Genomic DNA, 18,811 nt, shown 5'->3' on the forward strand with positions numbered 1-18,811 from the left:
TTTTGGACAAAGAACCATGTTTTCAACTAAGCCTTTTGAAATTGTGCATTTAGATGTGTAGGGACCGACACCCGTAGTGTCTAAGGGAGGGTTCTCGTATTATGTTATTTATGTCGATGATTACTCAAGATATTGTTGGATATATTTTCTCAAACATAAATATGAAGTTTTTTCTACCTTTAAGGTTTATCATATGATGATACAAAATCAGTTCAATAGTAAGTTACAAATTCTTAGGACCAATTCCGAAGGAGAATACATTTCAAATGAATTTAAAAGTTATATTGAGAATAATGGAATTATTCATCAAAGATCTTGCCCCAAAATACCACAACAAAATGACTTAGCCGAATGAACACATAGACACATAATTGAAACTGTAAGGACCTTACTTATTTCTCAAAAAATTTCAAAAAGATTTTAGGCCGAAGCGACTCTTGCATCGGTCTATCTCATAAACCGTCTTTCATCTAAAAATTGTAATCAAATATCTTCTTTTGAAATATTACATAAAAAAGAACCCGATTACAATAGATTAGGATTTTTTTGTTGTAAATGTTTTGTCCTCACCGAAAAAATGATAAACTATCTCCCAAAGCTATTCCTTGTGCATTTCTTAGATATTCGGAAACGCAAAAAGAATTTAGGTGTTATGATATTCAAAATGACAAACTATATGTTTCAAGGAATGTAACCTTTTTAGAAAATATAAGTGGTTTTGAAGAAGTTAAAACCTATGTCACATGGGTGCGTGTACAGGTACGGGTGCGACACGGTTGTGGAGCAATTTAAAAAATTTTGGACACGGGAACAACTATATATATGTATATATATATATTTAAAAAATATATATATATATAACAATAATACGACTCGACTATATATATATATTTTAAAAAATATATAAAAAGTTTAATTTTTTTAGTTTCTATACGTATTTTGTCCTAAAAAATGGACAAAAATAGACTCGGTCAAAGTTGATCGAGTCCAAAATATGGACAGACTCGGCCCTGGTGCATTGATCGAGTTTGACACTTGGTTGACCGTGCCCACCTCGTGTGCGAAGCCGCACCCGTGTCGGGGCATGTCGACGTGGGTGCATCGACCTTATAGCCGAGTCCGTGTGACTTAGGTTAAAACTCATGAAGATAGTGCCGATTACACTTTCTTGTTTGAATTATTATCTAGAGATGAGGATCCTTCTAGTGATGATGAAATGAACGATGATGAGCCTTTAAGTGAAAGTATTCCTCTACCTATTCTAAACATGAAGAAAAGCCGCACCCGTGTCAGGGCATGTCGACGTGGGTGCATCGGCCTTATAGCCGAGTCCGTGTGACTTAGGTTAAAACTCATGAAGATAGTGCCGATTACACTTTCTTGTTTGAATTATTATCTAGAGATGATGATCCTTCTAGTGATGATGAGCCTTTAAGTGAAAGTATTCCTCTACCTATTCAAAACATGAAGAAATAACAGATGGACCAATTACATATACACATAGAGATAAAAATACCTTTAGAAGTGCAATAGAAAAGTATAGTTAACTTAGTGAACCGTCCCAAACCAACCACTCACGAAGAACCGAAAGATCTAGGAAAAATCCTTCTAGATTTATATCCTATGAGTCATTTTCTTCAAAACATAGGGCATGTCTTAGTGCCATTCATTCGTATGAAGAACTTAGAAACTTCGAAGAAGCTAAGAAAAGAATAGAGTGGAGGGATGCAATTGATAACAAACTTAGAACACTCAACAAAGCCAAAACTTGAGTATTTCTATATCTTCCAAAAAGACAGAAAACAATAGGATGTAGATGGGGTTTTAAGGTCAAAACCAAGAGTGATGAAACTCTTGAAAGATATAAAGCCCGTATTGTCGCAAAAGTATATAGTCAAGAGTATCGTATAAATTATGAAGAAATCTTTGCTCCAGCTGTGCGTATGGTCACCGTAAGATGTTTGATCACTATTGTATCTATTAAAAAATTTAATATATACCGAATGGATGTTAAAAATGTATTCTTAAATGGGGACCTAAATGAAGAAGTTTACATGGATGCTCCTCCGGGCATGGATATACCGAAGGGTAAAGTCCTTTATTTTAAAAAAATGCTCTATGGTTTGAAACAATCCTCCAAGGCTTGGTATGATTGATTTAATGAATTAATGCTTCAAAATGGATTTACTTCATGCTATACTGACACTGCTCTGTTTGTCAAAAGGTCTGTTGTAGGAATTGTAATTTTACTGCTATATGTTGACGATATGTTGATAACAGATATTGATATCAAGGGAATCAAAAATATCAAAACCACTTTAAAGGAAAGATTTCAGATGTTAGACTTAGGGTATCTGACATTCTTTCTAGGAATAGAGGTTGCCTATTCTCATAGAGGCTATTTTTTATCTCAAACCAAACTAGCTTGCGAGATTCTTGACAGATCAGACATTACATACGATAAAATCTGAGACTCCTGAAGTCTAGGGATAAAAAATGAAGATTGATGATGGGATACCTTTGGAGGATCCCACTCCTTATCGGCAACTTGTAGGATCATTAATGTAACGCCCCAAAATTTTTAACCCAAATTGATGTGATTTTTTTTCTTTTTATAACAGCGGAAAGAATAACCAATATAGGGTTAAGCATTTCAGAACATTACTTTTGAGAGAAAACTCAACACATGTATTTCATTTCCTTATGATATGAACATTTAACTTACCATAAACCCAAGGAATCACTGGAACAGTAAATCAACAATCGCAATCCAATGCCTCATCCCGCAACCGCTCATAAATCTACTCGTTTACCTGAAAAAATGGTAAAAAATATAGGAATTAGACTACCACGTCTAAGTAGGAAAACTGTAACTCTTAATGTAGGTATGTCATGAATCTAGCATGTGATGTTGGTGTCAAAAGTGATTCTCTACATAAGTCTAAACAAGTAAGCAGTTTATGCCATAAAAACCAACATTCATATACATGAACATGTAAATAGTTGTCCAACAACCATAACTAAGCAGGTAAAGCATCATGTGCAACATTAATAAGCAAGTGAATGTGTAACGCAACAGTCATAACAATAACCTGTACAACTCTCAGATAATTCTTCAACTACCTCATATCTACACATTTCACAATTTTATATCGTCACAAGCTCAGAATATAAATAATGTTAAAGAACATAAACACGTACCTCCAGAAATTTTTCACTCACTGTGATACCTAACTGCTCTAAATTGTGTTTAAATTATCTTATCCCGTGGGTACGCACGGGCACAAGTGACCATCTCAGAAGAGAACGTTTGGGGGTATATTATTCGAGAGTATTTGATTAACCCGAACATTCTAACTGAGACTGAATCCTCAAGGGAGAGACTAATAGCCGAGAGAATCTCCCAAGGGCTCAACTCAAGACAGGATGCATCCCTAACTTCTGCAGAAGACATGAAACTACCACCTAGGACACATAGGTAGTCCTGGTCCCTAACTCCGAGGACGGGGACCAACGACCGTAAACCCCGACTCCCAGGATTAGTTGATTTGGGTTTACGCCAGCACACACCTAACCCCCTTCCAACTTGTTGTCGCAGCTGCCAAAACCCAACTTACACGCTTGTGTTTTTCGGCAGCCCAGAATCGCACCAAGTGCATCAGGCATGCGAGATCCAAACTCCTTGCCCTTGACCAACCCAATCCCATACAAAACTCAGCCAATCCGTACAAAGAAAGCACATGATCCTACCTGTTTTTCGGCGATTGAAGAAGGAGATGGCTGACACTGGCTCTGCGAGAAATGCTCGGCCGAACTCCGTGGGTGCTGCCTTGACGACCAAGATCGGGAGCAGGGAGGTTTGTCGGTGTTTCTGCAAGCAAGCGCAAGCTCGTCGTCGACGAGGAGAAGGGCTCCAGCGAGGTGGGAGGGAGGAGCCGAGAGGTGATAGGGGAACTGCCGAAGGGCGAGGTCTTCTTCTCCCCTATTATCGAGCGAAAGTCCCCTCCCTCTCCGAAAATGGCAGAAAAATGGGTTGCAGCCTCTCTGTAACCCTCCCCCATTCTTCCTGTATTGGGCAAGAATCGTGCCCCCCAACACGATTATGCATCTTTAAATCTTTTAAGATGGGGTCAGGTCCGGGTCCCGCGACCCGCGGTGCCGCTGTACCAGATCCACTCTAACGTGGATCCAGGTCAATATTAAGTCACAGATCCACTCTAATGTGGATCCGGGTTAGCCGCCATTTGACAGATCCACATGGATCCACCAAAATTTGGGTAATGGGTCCATAAATTGGATCTGGTGGGCTCCAATATGGATCCAAACCCCCTTTACCCAAATCTTTTTAATTATAACACTTTTTAAACTATTCCTTTATTAAACCTTATTATTATGTATATACCCTTAATACCCATATATATATATATATATATTTCCTTTTGGATCCGGGTAACGGATCCCGGACCCAATATGAAAAAATCACTCAAATTTTACGGTTATTACAATTAATGTATCTTAGTATCACAAGGCTTGCAAGATTCTTGACAGATGATGCATTACATATGATAAAATCTGTGAGACTCTTGAAGTCTAGGGATAAAAAATGAAGATTGATGATGGGATATCTTTGGAGGATCCCACTCCTTATCGACAACTTGTAGGATCATTAATGTATATTAGTATCACAAGGCCAGACATCTCACATGTTGTGCATACTGCAAGCCAATTTCAGCATGCCTCTACATTCATCTACATGGGCGCCGTTCTTCGAGTTGTCAGATACATAAAGGATACAATAAACAAGGGAGTATTTTTTTCCTCATCATCTGAATTAAATTTAATTGCATATACTGACTCTGATTGGGGAGGTGACCCAAATAATCGTCACTCCACCACAGGTTTTTGTATTTTTTTAGGTGAATCCCTGGTCTCATGAAGATGCAAGAAACAACAGAAGGTGTCTCTATCATTTACAAAAATAGAATATCGAGCCATAGCCTCTACAACCATGAAAATTGTATGGATTCATCAATTGCTACAAGACATGGTAACTTAAGTTTAGGGACCCACAAAATTGTGTTGTGATAATAAGAGTACAATTTATATTTGATAAAAATCACATATTTCATGAGCGCACAAAGCATATTGAGATAGACTGCCACTATGTTAGACAAACATATCTGCAAAAAGTCATAGATCTTCCTTACGTGACTTTAGAATACCAATTGACAGATTTCTTCACCAAGGCGCTTTGTTCCTTCAGATTCAACTTTCTTCTCGACAAACTCTCACTCCCTAAGTTTGAGGGAGGGTGTTAAATTGTATCTCTTCTTGTATATATAAATATATATATATATATATATATATATATATATATATATATTCATCTTCTCCTTTATGTAACCCCAGGGGTATTTTTATCTTTTACGCATATTCATATTAATGAATATGATTGTAATTATTTTCATTTCTTTTTTTTTTGACCAAAAGTCAACCTTGGAGGGGGCCCAACACTAGACGTTGGGCCCCTTCTAACTGTAGGAGGCGCTCCAACGTCTAGTAGGAACCCCTCCAAGGTCTCTTCTCCATTATAAATAGGGTATGAACCCTTCTCTTAAATGTATTCAATGCTTGGAGTATTGTTCTCCATTGTTCAATAAAGATTCTTTATATTTTAGCATTTGTGTTCTTTATTTGTACCTTTGTGTACATTTTGTTCTAAGTGTTCTTGTGCCTTTGTGCACATATCCATTTGGTGCTTATTTTGCACATCATCTCTTTTGAGATATTTTTACAAGTTTAACCTTAGTTCCATGTATATTCATTCTCTTCATGTAGTCCTCACAGTTATTTAACCATATTCTTTTGAGATATTTTTACAAGTTTAACCTTAGTTCCATGTATATTCATTCTCTTCATGTAGTCCTCACAGTTATTTAATCATATTCTTTTATCTTTCTTTATTGGGGCACTGAGTTTTTTGTTAAGTGGGTAGAAATGCAGATAGGGTAAGGGAAGTGTACAATTCATTTCTAGATGGATTGCCCTCTTATGCATCTGTATTAATTTCAAAGATCTAATATCGATCTTCTGATGCTGGTGGATGACTTGCAATTAATATTCCACTGGTGGATTCAAAAGTTTCCCTTAGTTATTAGCTTGGAATCTGATTGGTCCAATTTCTTCCATGTCTAGCTGCATTTGATTTTTTTTTGGATGAGTTGCGGTTTAGTTTATCATGCTTGTGTATTTCATGATCCAGACTTAACTCTTCTTCTTCTTCTTCTCTCTCTCAGCCATTTTGGAGGGTTTGGAATGCTGCAGGAAGTGATGGGCGTGGAGCCATAGGTAATGGCATGATGATGTTATTCTTTCTATATGTTGTGATGAGCCTTGTACTGAATACTGTCTTTTCTGATACAGGTGTGCTGGAAGCTAATTTTGTTGAGCCAGCTCATGATAAGCAAGGTTTTGAACGCACAACTGTTCTTTCCAGACTTGAGGCACGACTTGTTCAGATTCAGAAAACATACTGGTTTGTCTAACATCTCTATCTCTTAGTAGAAGGCATCATGTATTTAAAATCACTTAGCCTGATCATGTGGTTTGTATCATTTCACTCAGGTCATCCAACTGCCATAAAATCGGTTATGCTCCTAGGCGTAATAAGAAATTCATCAAAGATTCTTCCCCAGGTATTGGTGTGTCTTGATAGCTTTAACTCCAGATTAGTGCATGTGATGTTCTTCTCTTAATCAGTGGTCTTGAAACTGACCCATGCCATTGAGGTCACAAATATAAAATAACTCATACTTGTGAAAGTTGCTCTTGCTTTTGCAAATCATGGCCCTTTCAGATAATTTGTTATGTTAAGATGGATTATGCCTCACCCAAGTACTTTTTGTTGCAGATAGTTCATCACCTGAACCTCCCTCATCCAGGCATAGAAAGAAAGCTCTTTCTTCTGTTATCAGTAGGTCACATGATCGACCCCAACTTCTTTATTCTGGAAAACCTTATTCTCAGTCAAATGCTAAACATATGAAAAGCAGAGACCTTTTGCCTTTGACATCGTCAGAGATTTTAGACAATGAACAGACTAATGGACATAAATCAACTAGACTGGGTAATAGAAGTTCACAGTGTTCAACACCAGCTTCTTCAAACAAGGCAGTACAATCACCTTACAAAAAGTCTCATGCATCTGGGTCTTTGGACATATCCGGAAGGTTGAAAAGTTCACAAAGAACTCATGGGGATCAAGATCGTTCACAATCTTTTGGTGATGATAGTGATCAGGAGACACCTTGCAGCCCTATAGAGGAGGTGGATGGTGCTAATGCTGTTGGTGATTCCTGTGATGGCTTTCATGACACTCGGTTAGGTGAAGCTGGTTGTTTAAATGGTAGAAGTGATGACACTGCTAAGCCCAGTGTTTTGAAGGTATTGCACGATGTTTTCCATGTAGTTCTGCAATTTATTTTCTGGCTATTTTTTAGTTGTGATTGTGGTGTCAAGACAGTTCCCTACTTGGCATTTGTTGATTGGATGTCACAATTCAATCAGCGTGACTCAAAAGCAGCTTGCAAGTCAAATGGATCTTCAAAGATTTGTTTTGTCAAATTGAATCTTACCTTTGCTTTGAAAACTTAACTCAAGTTGGCTGTGTTGATCAGGAGTTTGTTAAATTCGTACAAGCTGAAAGATCTTGTAGCAATGGTTGAAGGTAGCATTTCACATGTTGACCAGCCACAGTTGTAAAGCCTCCTAGCAATTTTCTTTTGACATCACATGGCTGCAAACCTTTCAATCATGTAGGAAAAAAATGTTATTTTGTTTAAATATGTGAAAATGAATTTTAAGTTTGTCTTAACACACAAGACTATTTATAGGAATGATATGAAAAGTAGCACACAATGTTGTGAAAAGCGTTGAGGCATGAAAGCGCTCCACAAAAAAATGAAGTGAAGCGTAAAGTGTAAGCCTCAAAAACACATTTTAAAAATCTTGAAAAAAATAACAAAATATCTTAAAACACAAATGAATAAAAAAATGTTTTATTGATAAAGCAACATGCAATAAGAAATAGGACATCTTAAATAAATACCGAAAGATATGAGAATAATAAATAAAAATAACATTAATGCAGCACCTTGATCTATCTAAGTGTCTAACAAAAGTATCTATCTAGGTAAGGTTATGTCCATGAACGTGGGTAAACTATGTGCATGAGACAGAATACTTGATTTTTATGAAAATCAGGACAAGATGTCTCTCTTAAAAGCTTAAAAACACAAAGAATGAGGGAAAAAGAAGGAAAAGGAGGGAAAAACAAGGGAAGAAGAAAAAGGAGAAGAAGAGGAGGGCGGGGGGAGAGGGACGGGGCCCTCTTCCTTTTCTTTTTTTTTAAAGAATTCATTCGAGTCAAATGGGGGCTTTGACCCTCATTTGATCTCAAAGCTTATGAGGTGTGCCCTTCGTAGCGAGACATTAGTTTCAAGGCTTATGCAATGCACACCTTAGGGTTGTGCCTCAAGGCATGAATGCTTTCGCCTTGAGGTGAGATGTGTTTTTTGCGCCCTGCGGCTCACTTTTAATAACACTGATTTCACCTTTAAACTTATTCATTCAAAAACAATGATTTTTGCCTTTAATCACACGTATCTTGTAATAAAATAAGCGAAAATATAAATAACAAGTGAAAAACACTTGTAAGTCCAATAATGGGCAAGAACCAAGAAGAATACACAAGCAAACACATAAACCCACAAAGGGATAATGCCAAAAGGCAAAAAAGAGAGGAATATTATTAGGAGAGAGGGAGAGAACTTGTTACAAATAAGGGGGAACACCCCCTTTTATATACACAATAAAAGAGAGAGAGAGAGACCTTGGGGCTCCCACTCATGTAGTCGTTGGGGAGCCCCAACGACTCCGTAAGTGGGGTCAGGTTCTAAAAAGGAGAATAAAAAAAAGTAAAAATAAAAAAAAGGAAAAATAAAAAGTGAAGATAAGTTGTTTTAATAAATAACTTATATTACATAAAAAAAGTAAAAAGAAAAAAGAAAAAGTGAAGATACGTTGTTTTAATAAACAACTTATATTACATGTGAAAAGACCAAAATACCCCTATCAGGTATTTTGGAAATACAAAAATTATATATATATATATATATATATATATATATATATATATATATATATATCTAACATCCCCCTCAAACTTTACGGGAAAAGAATCGAAAGTTTGCTAAGAAGAAAGAGAAAACGAGGAGTAGGACGCGCTTTGGTGAAGAAGTCAACCAACTGATACTCTGAGGTGACATAGGGCAAAGTGATAGTTTTTTTTTAAATATTCATCAGGAACATAGTGATAATTCATCTTGATATGTTTAGTACGCTCGTGAAATGTATGATTGCTTGATATGTAAATCACACTTTTGTTGTCACAACACATCTTTGAAGGAGTTGAGATGCTGATCCTTATATCACTGAGAAGACTTTTAAGCCACACAATCTCCATGGCACAATATTCAACTTCTGTTGACGTTAAAGATACCTTTTGCTGTTTCTTGCACCTCCAAGAAATAAACGAATCTCCTAAAAACATACAAAAACCAGTAGTTGAGATTTTATCATTGGGATTACCTCCCCAATCAGCATCAGTATAAACAGTTAAATTAAAGGATGAGGAAGAGGATAAGAGAAGTCCTTTGGAAATGGTGTTATTGATATATCATACAATTCTCTTTACTGCTGCCATGTGAACAGTGGTAGGGGGCATGTTGAAACTAGCTTGTCGCATGAACAATATCAGGTCGGGTGATGGAGAGATAAATAAGAGATCTAATTAATTGACGATATGGAGTATGCTCGTCAAGTAGAACACCATCTTCAAGTCTTAATTTTGCGTTTATAACTTCTGGAGTCTCCACCTTATTTTCATCTGAGATCCCTGACTTAGCACGAATATCAATAGTTAATTTTATTTAAGAGAGTATGTATCCTTTATGTGAATAAATCACTTCAATACCTAAAAAATATCTCAAGAAACCCAAGTCAGACATATCAAAAGTTTTCTTTAAAATAGTTTTAATTTCATTTACTCCTTTGTTATTTCTTGTGATGATCATATCATCAACATATAGAAGAAGAATCACAATATGGTCACCTGTTTTCTTGACAAAGAGAACAGTGTCAGTATAGCAAGAGACAAAACACAATTTAATTAATACATTACTGAACTTATCATACCAAGCTTTTGGAGCTTGTTTAAGTTCATATAATGTATTTTTTAATTTTAAAGTTTTTTAATTTAAAATCATGTTGGGGGAGGTTTTATGTAAACTTCTTCACCAAGATCACCATTCAGAAAAGCATTTTTAACATGTAATTGATAAATAGGCCACTTTTTAATAGATGTAATGGCAATGAGAGCTCGAACACTTGTCATTCGAGCAACCGGGGAAAATGCCTCATCATAATCTATGAGCTTATCCTGTGGCCACTAACCTTGCCTTATATCTCTCTAAGGACCCGTCGCTTTTGGTTTTTACTTTAAAAACCCATCTACATCCTATAGGTTTTTTTCCTTGTGGCTGATTAACTATTTCTCATGTTTGAGCTTTCTTAAGAGCATTAAGTTCAAATTCCATAGCTTCATTTCAATGAGGGTATTGTTTGACATCATTATAATGAAACAATTCATAGAAAGAGTGAAGGGCTATTAAGCATGCTCTAAAATTTGAAGAGAATGAGTTATATGATACAAATCTATTTGGTGCTTTAGAAATACGATTTGATTTTCTATGTTAAGACTCTTCTAAAGATGTGTTTTGAGAGAATTTATGTTCATTCAGATTTTCATGTTGACTATTATCCTTATCATTAAGAGAATGTTCATTCTGATTAGCACCATTATCAAAGGATTCAAGGATCTCAATAGGATTAGACTCATCATTTCGTGGTAATAAATCAAATAAAAAGGAGTAACCAATGTTTTCTCTTGATTCTTTACTCTCAAAACCATTTTCACTTTCAAGAAAAGTAACATCCTTTGAAATATAAAGCTTATTATTTATCGGATCAAAACATCAGTATCCTTTTTTATTTTATCTGTAGCCTAAAAAATCACACTCAATGGCTTTGGAAAAAGCTTGTCATTTTTTATGAGTAAGAAGTAAGAACATAACACCTACAACCTAAGATTCTTAGTCTTTTAAAATCCGAAGTCATTTAAAAGAGTTTTTTAAATGGAGAAACATTGTTTAATGAAGTTGAAGGAGTTCTATTAATTAAGTTGAAGTTAGGACGGTTTTGACTCAAAATGTTTTTGGAATATTTTTGAAAATTAAAAGAGTCCTAGTAGTTTCTATTATATGTCTATGCTTTCTTTTTGCTAATCTATTTTGTTGCAGAGTTTTAAGACAAAACCTATGATGACAAATTTCATTTTGTTTTAAGTAATTTTGAAAATCATTAGACATATAATCTCCTCCATCTTAGAATAGAGAGATTGCTTAAGAATTGATTCTTTATTTTTACATGATTTTTTTTAAAGAAAGAGAACACATCGGATTTATGATTTAGAAAATCAATCTATGTGTATCTATTGAAATCATCAACAAAAATCACATAATATGAGAAACCACCTTTTGATATAATAGGTGAAGGACCCCATACATCCGAATGAACTAATTCAAAAGGCCATGTAGACACAATTTTTTTTTTGAGGAAATGAAATCGGTTTTATTTTTTCAAAAATACAATCTTTACTCGCCATGTCTTTTTTATTACATGTATTTCCTAAAAAAGAGAAAAAAGACATCTTTGAAAAACTAAGGTGGCCAAGTCTCTTATGTCCAACATCAATTCTTTTGCCATTTACAAAATTATAAAATGACTTGGGTGAAAGAGTAAAAAAATTCATAAAATAAAGATCGGCTTTCCTATGGCCTTGCCCAATCAACTTCCCTGACTGGAGATCCTGCAAAGTGCAATCTTTAGGTCAGAAAGAAACTTTGCAACCATGGTCAGAAATTTGAGAGACGAAAAATAAATTTAAATTTATTTTTGAAACCACTCATATTTTTGGAACAAAATTTTTTTTAGTATGTTTTAAATCAAGTGTTCCAATACTTTCATTTTTTAAAGAAGTTCCATCGGTCGTTGAAACATAAAGGAAGGGTTGGAGTAGACTATTGAAAAAATATTCTGATGTGGTGTTATATGAAAAGAAGCACCGGAATCAAGAATCCACATACCTGGAGGAGATGATGACGTTGCGATGGCAGCACCCAAAGTTGAAGATGACTTGAGAAAATGTTGGAGTGCCTTCAAAATTTGATTAAGAGTATCTTTAATATCTCATCTATTTATGTTTGTATCTTCTTTTTTTGGTATAACTTCACCAACGGAAGCCACTTTACCCTTAATCTTAGGACATACCGGTCTAATATGTCCCTTTTTATTACAATGATGACAAGTAACACCCTTCTTATAACTACTATTATAGTTGGATCCATTTTCATAGTTATTAGTTTTTGCAAAGTGAGGAGGTTTATAGGTTTTTACGTTTAATTCTGACCTAGTAACGGCTAAAATATCATCATTCTTATGGGTCATGCCAAGCCGAGTTTCTTCTTGGCATACTTCGGCAAGAGCATCTTCGATAGGCATAGCCTTGCTCTTATAAAGAAGAGATGCCCTTGTTCAAATTCCAGTCTTAGACCATGAAGGAATTTGAAGAAGTATTCTTTTTCAACTTGCTCTCTTCTCATTTCAATGTCTTCGGGAGCCACCCATTTAGGCTCAAGAAGAGCTAATTCGTCCCGAAGAAGGGACAAAGCACTAAAATAATCGGCAACACTCATGTCCCCTTGTTTAGTGGATCTAATTTTATCTTGACAAAAATATTGTCTTGCTAGATCTTTTTGCATATATATACCCTTAAAGAAGAACCAAGCTTCATTAGCACTTCTAAACTTAGCAATGCTGACACAAATTTTTATGTCAACATTGTTCATAAATTATGCCAAAATCTTAGCGTGATAGCTTCAACGATGGCTCAAGATAGGTCCTCATCATGAAGCCTTAAAGTTTGTTCCCTCTAAGGTGATTCTTCATAGTCGACGCTCACATCAAATAATTCGAACCATTGACCTTGAAGGAGAGCTCCACCCTTGATTCACGCTTCATGTTGAATAAGAAGATAGAGATGGAGAAAGCAAAAATACCTTGGTCACGATCTTTAAGTGGTACAAAAGAAACCTTCCAAGATCAAACGAACCTAAATGACTCTGATACCATGTAATGAAATAAGCGAAAATATAAATAACAAGTGAAAAACACTTGCAAGTCCAATAATGGACAAGAACCAATAAGAATACACAAACATTTTAAGTGCAAACACATGAACCCACGAAGGGATAATGCCAAAAAGCAAAAAAGAAAAATATTATTAAGAGAGAGGGAGAGAACTTGTTACAAATGAGGGGAGAACACCTCCTTTTATATACACAATAAAGGAGAGAGAGGGAGACCTTGGGGCTCCCACTCATGTAGTTGTTGGGGAGCTCCAACGGCTCCATAAGTGGGGTCCCCAAAGATTCCAAAAAGGAGAATAAAAAATAAAAAATAAAAAGTGAAGATAAGTTGTTTTAATAAACAACTTATATTACATGTTAAAAGAACAAAATACCCCTATCAGGTATTTTGGAAATACAGAAAAGTATATATATATATATTCAACAGATCTAACCTTTGTTGGGTTGAATAAGGCACCCAAGGTTCAGATGAAGGTAGATCTATCACAAGATCCACTTCTAAGACTCCTTTTTTTAATACTTCCATTAAAAAACTTCCCTAAGGGGCGATAGGAGATCTCTCAAAATAATAACACCTTTTAGGGCTTGGCTTTAGGTAAATCTGTAAAATTTGTGGGTGATATCATCCAAAAACAGTAGAGAGAAAGGGGTTTTGAAGCTTTAAGTGTGAAAATAGAGTCAAAACAAAGATTTTTGCCTTGAAACTCCTCTAAAAGTGGTCCGATGTTACTTTTTTGGTCCTTAAGAATTTGAAGTTCCTGGCTGCATTGGCTTATACAATATTGGACATATTGTACGATATCGTATAAAACAGCTCGATATCCCTTATTTTAGCAAATTTTTTAACATAAGGTATCAACCTAAATGATTTTAAAAGAAATCCATCAAGATGCTTGAAATTTTAGACACAGTTAACCACAAGAGGTTGCTTCACTATGAACACATGAGAAAAAGGAAAGCTTATTGTTATAATTATGAGGAATTCTTCATAGTTTATAATTAGTAGAACACCAATATATAGGTGTCAAAGTATTGGATAATTGAAGTTTGCTAGGACTGAGTGTGCTGCCAAGTGTGAGACATTGATACTGGTTAATAAATTCCTGTTTTTTATATAATATTTAAAGTTGCTTAGCTACTGCTCTCTCTCTCTCTCTCATGTGTTTGTGTGTGTATATGTGTCTAGACATGTTGGGATAATAAACACGTTAAGTTTTTGTGATTTTATGTCTCCGATAAATGTTAAACAAATCTTGACATTTTTTATAATATTGCAAGATATTCAAAATCTCACTCATTTAAATATTTTGTAATATTATCACTACATTTGGTTGTGTTTTTGAAAAGTGAAAATACTGTTCAAAAGAGATTCACTTTCAAAATCCCATGAGATTTCAAATCTCACGAGACCTCATGATAAAGCGAATCTCACACATATGAGATTCACTTCCTAAATCTCACTTTTTGGGGTTCTATACCAACTCACTTTTTATAAGATTGCTTTTGGGGTTCTGTGCCATTTTTTTTTTATGTTTGATTGCTTTTGGGGTACTGATCAAATGAGATTCACTTTCTAAAGTGTATTAGGAAGTGAATCTTATGTAATTGAACCAAATGTAGCCTATATGTATAACAAAAACATTATTATTATAAGTGGCCATAATAGTACTTTTGCCCCAATTACACAAGGTGTGAAAAGCCAGTTTCACAAGAAAGGCCTTGCGGGTGACCTCATTGAATGCCACCATGTTGTGGTCTTTGTGCATGAAAACGGGGATGAGACTCTTTAAACAATAACGGGAGGAGACCTTGTTTCTCCTTCGGAGCGAATATGGCACCAATCACTTACAATACTTACCTATTATGCATTAAAACTTTAGATTCTTACCCATTAGGCTATTAATTACCTATTATGCATTAAAATCTTAGTTTATTTATTACCCATTACTTATTATGCATTAAATCCTCACTATATTATTCTTTACTAATATTATTCTTTTTATGTATTTTGATATTTTTGTCTTATATATTTACTCATCATATTTTGACAAACCAATATTTTCCCGATAAAAACAAGAGTTTTTAAAATCTCTCAAGAAATTCCATTGCTGAGAATGAAATTTGTGACTATGGTGTATACTATATTCCCACAACGTGCAAACTCTTCTGCACTCAGACCCTTCTTTCAGAAAATGATCATCTTACCAGCTGTATTTGTAACATACAACATACCAAGTACCAACACATATATATTTCTTTTCAAGAAATACAGTATATTCATAAGCAATTGTGTGTGTGCATTGGTGGGTCTGCAGGCATATGTGTATGGGTGCATGTGCATGTGTGTTTCTATATACGAGAGTTTGTAGAGGAGGAACTGGAACTGAGTGACAGATTTTTATGAGTTTTCACATTTCTGTCGATTGTGTGCTTTATTAAACTCATAATGGTCATTCTTGATTCATTTTGATTTATGACTGCAAAGGGAGAGAAAACATGTTTGTATTTATTATTGTGAGTCGTTGTACTTCATATCTTTTGGAGTGTTTAGGTTGTGGGCTTTATTCTGTATAACAATCCCTTTTAGCCATGGGAAATTATTAAGATATTTCTCTTATGTTTGCCTTGCTACTTAAATCATTCGGTGTACAATGATTTTAGCATTGTGGTAATAGTGTTACTTTTTTCTCTTAAATAGGTAAATCTCTTAGAATTTCAGAGGTGTGTGCTGATGTTTTCAGTTATTTCTATGTACAGGAAGCTAAGAGGCATTCTGCTGCTAATCTTCAAACTGATAATGCTAGCCGTGGAAATGAATCTGTTCCTAGGAAGTCATATCCTGATAGTGCAAAGCATTTGGAGGATGAAAATCGTGGGTTGAAAGACAGGTTCTGTTTAACTGAACTAATTGTTCCATTATCTATCACATTATTATGACGACTCATATCTGTTTTTATCCTGGTTGATTTTTAGGTTAAAAGCATTAGAGGAGAAAATGCTTCAACAATTGCAATTTGAAAGAGACAGAAACGGGTCATTGGAAGCCCAAGTGAGATTCTTCTCTAAGAACTTTTTGTTTTGCTGATTTTTATGGTCAACTTGAGGCTTTTTGAATTTAGCTTTTATGATATTCTGCATTAAGTCATTTTTCTAGCCTGATCATGCCTTTTTACTAATTTGAGATTAGGGAATTACAACTTTTTGTGTGAAAAATATTCATCTTTAGATGAATATCTTCATGGGTGAACAATGCTCTTTGTTATATAATCTTGGTATTCTTGACCCCTTGTACAGTGTGTACTCACTTGAAATACACATGTATGATGCATGTGTTGTTTTTTTTTTCTCCATTTTGGTGATGTAAAAACTAGATTCCATCTTATCTGTTTTCTTTGAAAAAAGAAAATTTCCACCTTATCTTGTAATATTTGTTTTGTACATTTTTTTAGCATGTACTCATTTTTTTTCATGGCTTATATCTCATAGTTGACCATGTTTTGTTAACTAATTCATGTTTAAACGTCAGAATTTTTAAACAATGGAGCTGAAATCCTAAAAGCGCCATTATTTATTTCAATTCTAGACCATTTCCACCCTTCTGGGTTCTCCTAGTGTGACTGGGGTTCCCTGATTGGCCCCTAATCAGTAATCATCACTCTGAGTTTCATTTATATTCTGGAAATAGTTGTAATTCAACTAAGAGATATTTACCAAGTACTGACCACATGACAGAATGCCTTAACTAAAATAATTTTATGTTCTATAAGTGGCAATAGTAATGCTTGCTAAAAAATGTATAGGGAGAGAATAAGGGAAATATTCATTAAAAAGTGTTTCTAGTATTTGAGACTTTTATTCGACATTGAATAACGGATAGGAGTGTTAATGATGATGCAATTAATGGCATCAGAAAAATAATGTTCCTTTTTACAGGTAGACTCTGTTAGGTCACAGTGATTGCTAGGAAATGGTGCTGTAATTATATGCAAGGTATTGTTGATTATTAAAAGAAAAGGCTATACAAGTTTGGTTTGCCTCTAAATGCTATTATCATGCGATGCAAACTTTAGGCCTTGTCAAAATGAGATGCTTTAGTAACAGATTTGAAATTAAATGTTAATGCGTGCGCACACACACAGTGAGACGGTTGATCTTGGTTGTGCATCCTCATTCACAAACTGGATATATCCACTTCTATCAATAACTTTTGCACAATCATCACAAAGTTGGTACTTCTTCCATGTCATTGTTGTATTGCACATAAACAATGTAGGAACTTTTCTTTGAAGTTGCCACTTGCTAATGTATAATCAGACTTCTCTGACATTATCGACTGCCTCTTTGATTTTTCTGATCTTCAGAGAGTTTGACACATTTGTTTATTTGTCAATTTTCCATTTTCTACAGCTTCAGGACTACAAGCAGAAGTTGCAGGAGGCTAGCAAAGAACAGGAGTCTTTGATCGACATATTTTCAGAGGAAAGGAATCGTCGTGACAAGGAGGAAGAAACGTTAAGAAAGAAACTGAAGGTCAGAGTTAGATTTCCAGTTTTAAATCGTTTTCTAAAGGCCATCAATGAATGATTAGTTTCACTATCTGCTTAGCACTAAGCTGGACAGCAAATTTTGTTGTTCAAGGGTTGGGTTAAACTTCCATTCTGAGACCTTCCTTTATCACAGGATGCTTATACTACTATTCAAGAGTTGCTACAGAAACAACAAAACCATGAAGTGAAATCCGAACGTTAGTTCCTACATGGCTACCTGTAAATGGTACCTAGTTTTCAAAGATGTCTTGAATTTCCAGGGGCTGTGGTGCCCAGTCATCCCATCCTTGTTAAGTCAGCTGCATCTTTTCCCTGACAAGCATCCTAAGGCTGCCAACAGAAGGATAAATAACTAGCGTCTGGTTGTGATTCGGTTTGTTTCTGCTGCTAAGGTTATCATTTCATGCCAGATTGTGTAAAATCTTGGCTATAAATCTATTCTTAGATCTTCCAATGTTGTAATAACTGTTTAAAAATTAAATGCAGGGTTCATTTGCGAATTGTACATAGGGATAGGTGAACAGTGTCAAAGTTCTGTATCATTTTCATAAGGTTGAATCTATTTAATTTTAAATCTAACTGATAAATAACCACATATATATATATATATATATATATATATATATATATATATATATATATATATATATATATATATATATATGGTTAATCTATCATTAAACCAGTTAAGTTTAACATTAAATGGATTCAACCTCATGAAAATGATTAAAATACCTTTCAAATGATGTCATTTTTAAAAAGCAAGGTTATTTTTTGGGCATTATAGGTGTTTTGAACTTGGAGATAATTAAAATGTCAAACACCTCTTCCAAAAAAGTAACTTTATGAATATATCAAAGTTACCTTTTTGACCTCAAAAACTAGCATTTTCAAAAATGTGTTTTTAGTGGTAAGGTTGAATTTATATAATGTTGGTTT

The 18,811-nt window shown here is 34.9% G+C and overlaps 1 protein-coding gene across 1 annotated transcript in view; it reads left to right on the forward strand.

Moving 5' to 3' along the window:
- Window positions 1-18,446, forward strand: part of LOC149833460 (protein MICRORCHIDIA 7-like) — a 42,463-nt gene extending 24,017 nt beyond the window's left edge. Inside the window, exons 13-20 of the mRNA XM_090015135.1 lie at window positions 6,297-6,348; window positions 6,424-6,535; window positions 6,625-6,695; window positions 6,911-7,443; window positions 16,083-16,213; window positions 16,299-16,374; window positions 17,733-17,855; window positions 18,006-18,446. Coding sequence (XP_089871261.1) covers window positions 6,297-6,348; window positions 6,424-6,535; window positions 6,625-6,695; window positions 6,911-7,443; window positions 16,083-16,213; window positions 16,299-16,374; window positions 17,733-17,855; window positions 18,006-18,074 — 1,167 coding nt within the window. The 3' untranslated portion in view covers window positions 18,075-18,446. The remainder of the gene's footprint in view (window positions 1-6,296; window positions 6,349-6,423; window positions 6,536-6,624; window positions 6,696-6,910; window positions 7,444-16,082; window positions 16,214-16,298; window positions 16,375-17,732; window positions 17,856-18,005) is intronic.
- Window positions 18,447-18,811: the final 365 nt, after the last annotated feature.

The sequence above is a fragment of the Nuphar pumila genome, chromosome 7 (assembly GCF_984573655.1).
Source record: "Nuphar pumila chromosome 7, dmNupPumi1.hap1.1, whole genome shotgun sequence".
NCBI lineage: Eukaryota > Viridiplantae > Streptophyta > Magnoliopsida > Nymphaeales > Nymphaeaceae > Nuphar > Nuphar pumila.